This window comes from Castanea sativa, chromosome 1 (assembly GCF_040712315.1).
Source record: "Castanea sativa cultivar Marrone di Chiusa Pesio chromosome 1, ASM4071231v1".
In the NCBI taxonomy this organism is placed as follows: Eukaryota; Viridiplantae; Streptophyta; class Magnoliopsida; order Fagales; family Fagaceae; genus Castanea; species Castanea sativa.
This window is the reverse complement of record NC_134013.1, coordinates 29,918,699-29,931,512: the sequence shown is the minus strand read 5'-3', so window position 1 is coordinate 29,931,512 and position 12,814 is coordinate 29,918,699. Positions and strand designations below refer to the sequence as shown.

The following is a 12,814-nucleotide window of genomic DNA, read 5'->3' as shown; positions in this document are numbered from 1 at the left end:
AGCAATTTCTTTGGTGACTGCTACTTTCAATTGGGGACTTTTTTTTTTTTTTTTTTTTGAGGCAACAATTGGGGACTTTTAGAGCAACCACATTAGTGGTTGGTTGCAAAATCTTGCAAAATACAAAAACGAACTCAGCCATTGGTGAGAGACATGCTGAAAGTCTGAAACGCAACGTTTCGGCAACAGTATTTATTTATTTATTTTTTTAAATGGCAAATTAAATGCTGGGTTTTTGGCTTCTTGCCTTGGTAACACAGCCATCTCTCCCACCATGTATGAGTTCAGACTTCTCTGTTACAAAGCCGAGTCTATGTCCATGAAAAGCACAGCTCTTTAGCACTGAGCTTATGCCAAAGTACACGCAAAGAAACGGTTTTTCCTTTCAGGTTAGCAATCGCAGACTGTCCCTTCAGTTCATTTTTATATATATATATATATATATATATATATATATATATATGTGTGTGTGTGTGTGTGTGTGTGTGTGTGTGTATAAAGATTACATTTTTATGCTATAACAAAAACACCATTTATGATGTCTCACTTTTAGTTTGAACATTTGGGGTTCAATTTATTTGAAAATAGGGTCATCCTGTAGTGCAAACAAGTGGGTTTGACTTCAAATATGGATTCAAGTTTTTTTCTTTTAGTGGGGTTCATTGTGGTCCTACTATTTATGGATTGTTCTTCTGCTGATTCGAAGGTAAAAAATGAAGAAAGAAAGTTAATTTGATTCTGTATTGTTTCCATTGTTTAAAGGATTAGTGTTGGTTTAATTGTAGATTTTGGATATAGGTGAATGAAGGTTCAAACAATGGTTTGGGTTCTGTAATTCCTGTACCTTTGAACAAAAAGGATGGTTTGGAAGATGAAAAAAAAGATGGGTCGAACTTGGTTTCGAATCCCACTGAAGTTGACAAGGTAAAGGGAGATCAAGTGGGTGGATCAAAGGAGTATCTTGGTGCTAAGACTGGGATGGATAAGAGCAGTTCAATTAGCCAATCTGAGTTGGGAGAAGTTGGTAGTGTGCGAAAGGGTGAGGGCAGTTCGAGGAAGGAATTGAAAGGAAAGGGGAGTGGTGATGAAAAGCAGAAGTTGCGAGATGGGGCAGAATCTAAGGATGTGCCTAAGGATGTGGGCAATGAAGGGGATGGGGACTCTTCGAAGTCAGAGAGGAATGAGGGTTCTCGGGGTGAAGAATGTGATTCATCTAATATGTGCAAAGTTGAGAAGAAGTTTGTTGCATGTTTGAGAGTTCCAGGGGATGGTATGTATTGACATTTTGTTTCTGAGATTGTTTCTGCAATTTAATTGCTAATCTTACTCATCTTAGTTGTTTGATTGTGACATTTAATGTTATCCTCTCACATTTACGTTTGAAGTTAACTCCATAATCTGGTCAAACTTAAAATACCTTGGAAGCACGGACACAGGTACGGGTATGACTTGGTGACACTACAATTTTTGAAAAAATAGGACATGACACGGCAGGGATACGCATATATTTTAATTACTAAATATAAATTTATCTATATTTTTAAGCATTTTTTTTTTCATATAATGTTAAACATATATCAATTTAAGAGCAATAATGAATAATAAGTGAATTCAAGACTAGTAAATGATATTTAGAAATTAGAATACAAACCAAGGATAAGATCCAAAAGGGTAAATAAAAGATTATAATTGGATAAGTGTTCAAGATTGAAAGTAAGAAGAAATAAAAGATAAGTGTCTCTCCCATGTCCTGCAATTTTTCAAAACAAAAGAAGGACATGGCTGGGACACGTGTGCATAGGTGTCCTAGATGTGTCCTGTGTCCGATAGAGGTACAAAACCCCAAATGAAGTGTCTATACTTCTTAGTAAAATACTCTTATGTTAGATTGCTTTTTTTTAAAAAAAAACTAAATTCACAAGTTTCAACTATTGGACAGAATGTGCTGATCACAAGTTGTAGTCACGTGAAAGAAAATATAATTCCATGGTTACTAGGTGTTGTTCAACTTTCAAGGATGTAATTTTTGAAAAATGCCTTACTCTGGTACATTACCATCTAATGAACATGGGTTAGGACGTGGTGGTAAATACATAATCCCATATTTAAACACAATGATATTCTTTTCAACCATTTCATTACCTCTGGACTGTGGCATCAATATGTATTTTAGTAATTTATTCCAGAAAATTTTGCAGTGTAGGAAAGAGGGTTTTTGTCTATAATAAATTCAACTCCTAATTTGAACCATCTGTCCTTGGTATAAAAATCAAAATGAGATGTCAATTAGCAAGGAATTAGATGACAAATCCTGGGTAAATTCCTTATTTGTGGACTGGATAATTTTAAATTTGTAGAGCCTTCTAAATCTAAGTCGGTCTGATTTCTAATTCCATTCAAAATGATCATGCAAAATCATCTAATGAAAAATGTTTTCAATATATCATTCACATATGCTACTGCTTGGTCTGACTTGCAGAAATACATTTGCAATTTCTTTAACTTTATACTTTTTGGAATTCTTATTAACAATCTGAATGTAATGATGGTTGCATTTCTTCAGAATCTCCAGATCTTTTACTTTTAATTCAGAACAAGGGAGAAAGCTCTCTCTCTGTTACCATTTCTGCTCCTGATTCTGTTCGGCTAGCAGAAAAAGAAGTTCAAATTCAAGAGAAAGAAGTCAAAGAACGCATAAAGGTACTAATGAAGTCACTAATTTTTTTTCAGTTTCAATCACAAATCAGCTTTCGTTTAATGAGTTCCTAGCCCTTATGTATATAAGGCCTGCTAATACCTTTTTCAAAGGGTTTTCCCTTTTTGTACTAGTTCGAATAAATCAAGACAGGAAGTGATCATAATGAGCCTTTTCCCTCTTCAAAATATTTTATTATTTAAAAATACTTATGTGTGTGTGTGTGTGTGTGTGTGTGTATAAAGACAATAATTGATTATGATGATATATTGCTTTCTGTGCTTTGACTTCTCCAAAAAAGTTGGAAGGTTGATTTTGGTTTTAATGACTGTCTTCTGATAAAACAAAACATTTTTCAACTAACAATTGAACTTGGATATGTCAAGTTCCTCTCTTTCTGTTATGAGTTTTTCCTTAAATAGTTTTAGCTTTAGTTAGCTTCCCTGTTCAATTGGTTTGTATTGCATTTGATGTTGCTGCATGCCTTCTGGAAGTCTAATGGCTGTGGAGCAATTGGATGCTGGCATATGAATAGCAAAAAGGGTACAGGGGAATAAATCTGACCATCAGCCACTAAGGAAGCTTAGTCTGTTAAATGGATGATTCAAATTGGTTTTATTATGACATTGAGAAAAATTCCTAAGCCCCATAAGGCCTTTATTATAGGCATTTTCTGCAATATCTTAGTTATCCAAGAGCATGTTTACTAAGCACAATGAATTGGGAAAGAAAATTGAAGTTCTCTGTTTATATAGTTGATTGGCCTTTAGCTATGCTATCCTCGTTTCTAGTCTGGATTTGATAGTTTTGGTGTTGTATTGTTAGTCTTGATGATTTGTAAGCTAGCAATCTTAGTTAGGTGGCCTTTTAAGCATTCTTTGCGTGATCAGAGCGGCTGTACTCTGCTGGCCGTGTGCATTTGCTCTTTGTTTGTACTGTGTTTGTTCATAAATAAAATGTCTAATGGCCTGTTTGGATGTTTAAAATGGGAGGGGGAGTAGAGTAGAGGGAGGGAGAGTAATTTAATTCCCTTGTTTGGAAGTTTTTTAAGGAAAGAGGGGGAAGGATTTGGAGGGGTTTCAACTACCTCTAACCCCTCATTTTTAATTCTTCCAAATTGGAGAGATTTGGAGGGAGAGTAGTGTAGATAAATTATTAATCAAATAAATTTTCCAATTCAACCTTTCTAAATTTACGAAATTACAAACCGATTATATAAATAATGTTTATTTATTTCCTGAGAAAATTTAAGCATTGACTTTCTGTTTGTTTCCAGAGAAAAAAAACGCACATACGGTCCAAGTCTTCTTCTTCATTAATTGGAAAATCCAACCACGTCTCTGGATGCATCCAGATATTCCTCGCGAAAGCCAGAACCTCATCGGTGATCCCGATGCCACCAAAACCACGCTCCTCCAAATCCGATTCCGATTCCATCTCCGATCTGAACGAACAACAAACCCAAAGACCCACAATGAACAAAAAACCCATTTCAACTTCAAGCAAACCCAAAGACCCACAATGAACAACAAACCCATTTCAACTTCAAGCAAACCCAAAGACCCACAATGAACAACAAACCCATTTCAACTTCATCAACAAAGTAAATACACAGAGAGAGACAAAGAGCCGCGATGCACCTGATCGAAGCCATGATTGCGGCTCGGATCTCTTGCGGCGTGGTGGTTCATCTACGCCGGCGGGTCCATCATTGCCGCCGTCAAGCTCAACCATGGCGATGTCGATATTGCTTTCAACTGAGCCGGTGGGCTCCACCATGCGAAGAAGCCTGAGGCATCTGGGTTTTGCTACATCAATGATATCGTGCTTGGCATTCTTGACCAAACAAAGTAATAAGATTCAATGAATTTTTAAATTTATTTTTATTTTTATTAGAATTTTTTTTAGGTAATAAAAATTATTTTATAATAATTAATAGTAGTTTTATACTTTTATTAGTGGTACTTGATGGAATGAGAATGTTGATTAAATAATTATTTAATCTAATGATATTAATCATAGACTAATGTTGTAAGTCCATTTTTAAAATAGGGGTAAATTTGTCTATTTAAATCATTTTATTTCCTCTCTTTCCTAATTTTTAAAACATCCAAACAAGAGGAAGAGCTAATTACTCCCTTCTCCTTTACTAATTTTAAAAACATCCAAACAAGGTAGAGAATAACCATTCCTCTCTACTCTCCTCCCCACTCCTCTTCTCTCCTCTACTCCCCCCTACTCTCCTCTCTCTTTAAACTTCCAAACAGGCTACAAATGATTAAAAAAAAAAAGAAAAGAAAAAGAAAAAGAAAAGATAGTTGATAGGGACCTCCAATCAAAGCTGTTTGCAGAAGTAACTGAAAAATAACACTAACTGCAATTTACATCTAAGTAGCATGGAAATAGAGGAAAGAAGATTCATTTAGGGTGTGTCTGTTTGGAGGAGAAATAGGGTGGATGAAAAACTTTGGAGAGAAAATGGGAAAGAAAACTTTTTTGGAGTGTGTTTAGTTGGATGGGGAGAAAGAAAAATAAATGGTGGGGCCCAGGTGTTTTCTCCCTGGGCCCACCAAAAAGTTCTCTCCAAAATGGGAAGAAAAATGAGAGAGGGAAGCTCATGAAATGAGCTTCCAAAAATACCCCTTATGTTGGACTTCACCTCCAACGTGTTGGCTTTTTTTCTTTTTCTTTGGTTTTTTCTTTTTCTGTCTAATAATGTGCTTGGCTTTGTTTTTTTTTTCTTCTTTGATTTTTTTTTCTTTCTCTGTTTACTAACGTGCTTGGCTTCTTTTTTTTTTTTTTCTTCTCTTTCTTTGATTTTTTTTTGGACATGTTAGCTTTCTTCTTCTTCTTCTTTTTTTTTTTTTTGGGTGCTCATATGTTTATTTTTTCATTAATTTTGGTTGGTTTTTGTTTTTGTTCCTTTTTTTTTTTTTTAGAAAACAGTTTTGGGTAAATTTTTTATGCTTTTTCTTTTTTCACTTTAATGAAGTGTCCATCTATACACAATTTTTTAAAAGTATAATGTGTTACTTTTTGTTTTATTTAATAGGGACATAATGGTAAATTTATACAAACTTTATTTTCAATCAAACAAAAAAGTATTCTTAGAGTTTATGTCTAGGGAAATCAAGACATTAGTCCAAGAAAAAGAAAAAAGAAAAAAGAAGAACCACCAGATGATACAGATTCTTTAAGATTTTAGGACTAAGTTAAATTTATTGATGAGCTCTTGAAGGGTTTTTAATAGGGTCTGATGTTTAAGTGGTTATTTAGGTTTAAGTAATAAAAATATTGCATCTTCAATGTGTTTGATAGCTGTTTGGTATTGAAACAGTAAAAAGAACAAAAATAAAGAAAGATAAACTCTAGGATATCACACCTAAGTTTTCTTAAGCAATCACACTTAGCTAGGAGAAGAAATCACACTCTCAAAGCTTACAATGAGCTGTTGGAATTTTATTAAACAATCTCATATCTATGTTATGAATGTTATTGACTACAATAGTTGCTTTTGTATAGGCTATTGCTAAATTATTTCTTGGAAGACTATGACTCTAAATTTCCTATTCCTAGAAAGATTAGGACTACTAATAACCCAAAAAAAAAAGTGCTTAATAACTTATAAACCAAAAAGGAAAAGGAATAAAAACCACAAAATAAGACTTATGGGCATTTGTTATAGCCAAGGACAGCACATTCTATAAAATCTTGAATTTACCAAAGTGCCCTATTCCAATAAAACTTGATTAAAATGATCCAGCAGCCAACAAAAAATAAAATAAGACTCAATTCAACTTAAAATAACTAAGCAAGGTCCCAAGAGAGCTCTTCATCATCCCAAATTAATGCTTGAGCACTAGAACCAGCTTTTCTTCATCTCATATAAGTCTTTCGACAGGCATGCCAGATATGTTCCCCATCATCTCTCCTCAACTTGGAAAAATCTCAATGTTGGTAATAAAAAAAATGATAGTGTTCATGAAGGTCATGATTGATACGTTGAAACTCGTTAGGAATAATCCAAGTACACTCTGAAAGAGGACAATTCTTCCACTTGATCAAATACTTGTACCCACTATCTCTTGTTGACACAATTTGATATACAGGACATCTTTGATTTCTTCCATTATGTTAAGGGTTGGGGGCAATCAAACAATAGCCTGTGCCTCATGCTCATCAAGATTTTAATGACCTGCATACACTGTTAAATCTTTGACATCAACATGTTACTAATGCCCATGTCTGACAGTAACTCAAAGACAAGCATTGGGGCCTATCTTCGTCACAATCTTGTTGGGACCAACATTCTTGGAATGTTGTTTCTTGTAATCTTCATAGGAAATTGCTTAGGTTGAATACAAACCATAATCATATGACTCGCAAGGGTTTCAAATTTAGCACTTGATCTTGCACTTGGAAGCAAAGTAATCCAATTAATGGGCTTTCTAGGTTGCAAACCAGTAACAATCTCAAGGGTTCTGTGACCAATGGTTCAATTAACAAAACTATTGTAAGCAAATTCTGCAATAAGAAGTGAGTGGTCCCAATTATTAACATGATCACCCAAACTTCGATTTACATCTATCTATTTGGATGTGGAAAGATTATAAAAGAATTTAAAAAAAGAAAAACCTTAAGCTTTGTATTCAGAATCCTCCATAAAGTCTTCCAAAAATAGCTCATAAACTTGGCATCTCAATCCAACACAATAGTTGTAGGCAGCTCATGTGATGCAAGGATGACAATTAACTTGATTTCAGAATTTATTATTCTCTAGATTTCATTTTTGAATTTTGAATTTATTTAATGCTCTTGAGGAACTCATGGGATGTTATGGAATGTATTTTGCTTGATTGAGACTGTCCTTTTGATGATTTTTTTCGTTTCCCTTATTTCTAATTGTCCACCCTTTGTTCTGTGTTACCATGTAAACTAAAAACTTCTTGAAAGAAAATTTTAGCTATGTGGACCACATTTGATATCTTTGAACATGGAATAAAATGTGCCTTTTTTGAGAATTTATCAACCACAACAAATGTGGCATCATGACCCATAAAATTTCTTGGAAGTCCTTGGGCAAAGTTCATACTAAGATCTTCCCAAGGAACATGGGTTTTGGTATGGGTGTGTAAAGACCAGTTTTCTTCTTCTTTTTTTGATAAGTAATCCGGAAGCTTTTATAAATAAAGGAAAGAAAGTCATACAAGGAGTTCATGATGATGAACAATAAGAAAAATCTACTAGGAAACAAAGTTAAGGGAGGGCAAAAACTCAGCGAGAGAAGAGCAATTAGAAAACCCCCAACAACGAGACCACTCTAAGAGACTACGCTGGCATAATAGATTCAACTCAACCAAGGTCTTCTCTTTGTCTTCAAAGGAACGATGATTTCGTTCCAACCACACAATCCACATTAAGCACCCTGGAACCAAATGCGACAATGGTAGATAGCCTGCAACATCATGCTATAAACTAGGCTAATAAACAATCTTTGACCATATTGTCTTATCACGCCCAAGAAGATGGCATGCTGCCCCTCCAGCATGCAATTCTCATATCACTTGTCGTATAAGAGAAGTGCTGTGTATAAATAAGCAAGTTCGCTCGGAGGGGTAACCATAGTGTATAGAAAAATCCAAGTATTGTGCGTGCCGCCCACTTAATAACTCAGCATAAATTATGCTGAAATCTTTACAAGAAGGGTAGTCTTTACTCTTCATTGAGTTCATCAAATCCAGTCACTTGTGCTGCCAAAGAAGTAAGGGTATAGACCACCCGACATAATGCATATGTTTTGCTATTCTCAATTTCAGCTTTGTGCTTGAAAACAAAGGTGTATATTGCACAAAGCAAACTCACTTCCAATTTCAACTTCTTTGGAGAGTTTATATATTTTCATTGACTGAGTTTCCTTGTAATTGAGATGATTGCGTCAATAACGAAGAGTTCTTAAATAGGAGAGCGAAGGTTGGTTCTAGTCGTCATAATGCTAATTTGGCTCTGATACCAATTTTGATGTAGGATCTATAAGAATTCGGCACTTAATTTGATTTCTTGATGAGTTCTTAAATAGGGTTTGATGTTTAAGGGGTTATGTAGGTTTAGTTATTATTATTATTTAGAAAAAAAAAAAAATTGATCTTGAATATGTTTGATGCCTATTTGGTGTTAAAACAGAGAATAAAATGAGAAATAAAGAAAGATAAACTCTAGGCAATCACACCTAGGTTTTCTCTCGCCTCTTATAAGCCTTCACAGGAGGCTGCTGGTTACATTCCACATTACTAACCTGTAAGAAAATAATAGTAATAACATATTTTTAACGTATACATTTTGCTTTTCTATGGGGGTAAGGCTTTCTTATGGCTTATTTATACGCAGTCGTTTCTATGAAATGCATCCATAATAACTAATAATTTTATAGCAGACTGTTGTTCTTACTGAGATGTCAAGAGTTCTTTCTATCTTCTGTTCTTGATTTTCCCTCTTCTGTCAGTAGTTTGTATGTATTTATGGCACTGGTGCAAGCTATGACCTGCAAAATATCTTGATCAGATCCAAGTTATTAACTTGTTACCAGGGAATTAGCCACATACAACCTGACTCTCTTCCTCTCCCTCTCTCTCTCTCTCTCTCTCTCTCTCTCTCTCTTGTTGCGCTTGAGCACTAAACGACCTGTGGTGTTATATGACATGATATAGCTGGTTCAAGCAAGAGAAGAGATGCAAGCATTTTATTAGCATTTGTAGTTTTCTTAGAATATCTTGAAAAATCAAATTTTGACCCCAACTAGCGAAATTACCGGACTAACAGATTAAGCACTACTTAAGGCTGCGCTTGTTACATCATGTTTTCCACATTTTTGGGTGTTTGACCCAATTGAAAATGCTTGTCAAACCAAAAATCAATTTTGGTTTGATTGACAATACATTTCTTGAGGCATAGAACGTTTTACACCCCACAGCAAACCTAACCCTCCACCGCAAACTTGCATCTGTCTTGCCAGAGAGAACCCATCATCATTGCTCCTCCCACTGCTGCCGCCTTAGTCTGCCCAACCCAGCCATTGCCTGCCTCTCTCTCTCACTAATCTGTAAGCCACTGCCCCCTCCACGCAAGAAATAATCCCTCTGGCAACAAACCTAAACCAAATAGGGTCCAGCGACCAACGTGTGACCCCCCTAAGGTCATCCCAGCCCCCAAAAAAGATTTCGCTAGTCTATATATCTTCAACTTTGTAGTTTTTTACTTGTAATATTTTTATTAGATCAATTTTTTTATCTGTCGAATTCAATTTGATCTGGTGTTTGATTTTGTTTTCATTATGTTATGTTTTGTGAGATTGTACTATATTAAATGTTGGTATGGTGAATTTTGTGTATACTAAATTATATTTTGTAAAATTCATAGTGGATTTGTGTTCATTATGTTAGATTTTGTGAGTTTGTACTATGTTAAAATGTTGGTACGTTGAATTTTGTTTTCATTTTATGAACAAAAATTGTTATTTTTATTTGAATATAAAAAAAGGAATTTTTTATTATTTAATTTTCCATAAAATCCATATGCTTGAAAATGTTTTCCAAAGCATTTTCATGAATGCAAACAAATTCCAAAAACAAACTGTTTTACCTGAAAATTTCAACTTAAAAAATTTTTCATCAAAAAAGTTTTACGTTGAAACAAAGCCAAACTGGGTCCAAAACAATACATCAGTTAACACGTCACAGTAAAATATCACCACAATCCAAGAGCAATAAACAATAGGAAAAAGGACACAAGGATTTTGTGACGAAGTGGAAAACATATGTAGAATTCTTCAAAAGATAAACACCTCCTTTATGTAACCACTCCTTTAAGTAACCTACCCACTATAGGAGAATCTATCTGTAACCTCACAAACGACCAATTCACCTCCCATGGCAGTGTCCTGGGCTCTCAGCTTTTATACATACACATCTGCAACCACCAGAACTCTAGTAACTCACTGATAGATTAGAGGGTAACAAAATTTTAAGGTTTGAATGAGAAACTCTGGAAGGAACTTACCAGGAGAACATCTGAAGGAGACGATCAAATTTGGTTCTCAAGGTATAAAAACTTAGGGAAGGATTTCTCGGTTTGGCTTAAGAAAGAAGATACTCTTAGATTTTCTCAATTATTGGTTTTTTAGTAGAATTAGGATTGTAGAATTCATGATCTTGCTCGAGCAAAGATCGAGCGAGGCCTAAGTTCGCTCAAGTGAGCCTTAGGAACTTTAACATCTTCAAACAATTCTTTATTAATGAAAAAGTCTAGTTAAAAATGACAGTTATTAAGACCCTCATTGACACATGGATTTTGCGAAGCTAAGTCCTAACACATTTGTTATGCTTCTTATCAGCTTTAAAATAGTGTATAAAATTGTTATGTGAATCATTCAGTGTATGCTCCTGGTGCAGCACCCATCTTTGGATGACGGCATTCAAATGCATATATCAAATTAGTGTTTCTTTGTCAATGAAAATGTTGACATAAGGGTTAATATTCATCTTTTGTCCTTCAAAATTTTTTGTTGGCATGTTGTAACATTTAAGACAAGACACTTGATTTCTTTATGCACATTGCCGACCTAAATGCTTGAAATTTCAGAGATGAATGGCTGCTATGGTTAGCAGACACGCTGACATGGAACATTTATTTGGTTGTGAACCTGAGGAGCATAGCATTTTAACAGGAAAGAAAACTAATTCACTTATGGTCCGCTTGAATTGAGGAGGAAGAGAGGGAGAGAGTAGAGTAGAGTTGGCTAAAAATAAGCTTATTTTGGGCCAGCTTTACTCTACTTCCCTACACTCCCCCTCAATCCAAACAGGCCCATATAGTACTGATGGGCTTGCTTGGCACCTTTTGCTTTGTTATCATCACCCATGTCATTTAGTACTTGAGAGCGCTATTGACAAGGAGTATTATCAATGACTTACAGAGTGAGTTATAACTTGATATCTAAATTGTGCAGGTGACTGTTTCAAATGTAGATGGAGTAACTGACAGTTTGATCACCTTAACAGCAGGAAATGACAAGTGCAGCCTTGATATCAGGGATCTGATTGCACACAGTTCCCAGAAAGAGTTTGTCAATACCCCCAAGTCCTTGTTCATAAGCTCCCTAACAAAAAGACCTGCTATTGCACTTATCTTCCTTGGTCCACTGCTGATACTTGTATCAGCTTGGATATGCATAAGCTTTAGGAGGAGGCGTTTTTCAGGCAATGGCTCTAAATACCAAAAACTAGACATGGAGCTTCCGGTTTCCAGTGTGGCAAAATCAGAGTTGGACACTAATGATGGATGGGATGAAAATTGGGGTGATAGTTGGGACGATGAGGAGGCACCAAAGACACCCTCAATGCCTGTTACTCCAAACCTCTCATCTAAAGGTTTAGCCTCGCGACGGTTGAACAAAGATGGGTGGAAAGATTAGTTGCATTAGGATTGCCAGCAAACACTCATATAGAAGAAAAGGAAGAGATGATGAACTTACCTTTGTTCTTTATCACACTATGCACTTTTCCTTCATAGGTAGCTTAGAGTAATTCTAGAAGTAAAAAAAAAAAAAAAAGCCACAACTTTTTGCACAACTATTTTTGTGGCAGATTATGATTGGTTACTTGTCATTTTTACATGGGCCTACTACTTTTTCTACATCACTCATAATCTACCATGTGGAAAGTGTGACAAAACTTGTGGTTTTTACGTTGTCCTAGAATTTTTGGTTAGGCTATTGATTTTCATTGCCCCAGCTGATACTGTCAACAAGTTTATATATTTTATGCTTGCACCAAGTGGCTTTTGGGCATTATCCTCTCAACATATATACTTAAGCAGTTTTTTGCTGAATTATTTTTTACAGTTGGGATGAAGAGTTTGAACCATGGATGTTATTAAAAACATTAAAATGTGTCAATTAGTTGAATTATAAGGTTCTAGGCAAAGCCTTTTTTTATTAAAAAAAAATGCTGAAAGTTGGTAGTTATACCTAAAATAGGGTTTTAAAAAATTGTACGCAATAAAAATAAATGATAAAATAAATAAAAAAGACTAAAAGAAATAGCTATTAGTAAACGCGCACTCAAG

General features: G+C 35.0%; 1 protein-coding gene across 2 annotated transcripts; it reads left to right on the top strand.

The window, feature by feature from the left end:
* Nucleotides 1–206: 206 nt before the first annotated feature.
* On the top strand, nucleotides 207–12,612 carry LOC142621638 (uncharacterized). Of its 2 annotated transcripts, XM_075794951.1 has the most exons (5): nucleotides 207–389; nucleotides 589–706; nucleotides 799–1,270; nucleotides 2,564–2,700; nucleotides 11,697–12,612. In XM_075794951.1, the coding sequence occupies exons 2-5, from the start codon at nucleotides 629–631 to the stop codon at nucleotides 12,159–12,161; spliced, it is 1,152 nt and encodes a 383-aa protein (XP_075651066.1). In that variant the 5' UTR covers nucleotides 207–389; nucleotides 589–628; the 3' UTR covers nucleotides 12,162–12,612. The 2 variants fall into 2 exon arrangements, with proteins under 2 accessions (XP_075651066.1, XP_075651064.1); XM_075794949.1 differs by lacking the exon at nucleotides 589–706 and having other exon boundaries at nucleotides 231–389.
* Nucleotides 12,613–12,814: the final 202 nt, after the last annotated feature.

Excerpts from the sequence above, each read along its gene's own strand:
- LOC142621638 (XM_075794951.1), top strand. The coding sequence starts at position 629 with ATGGATTCAAGTTTTTTTCTTTTAGTGGGGTTCATTGTGGTCCTACTA. Across the intron at positions 707-798 it reads GTTCTTCTGCTGATTCGAAG|GTGAATGAAGGTTCAAACAA; the intron begins GTAAAAAATGAA and ends TTTTGGATATAG. Across the intron at positions 2,701-11,696 it reads AAGTCAAAGAACGCATAAAG|GTGACTGTTTCAAATGTAGA; the intron begins GTACTAATGAAG and ends TAAATTGTGCAG.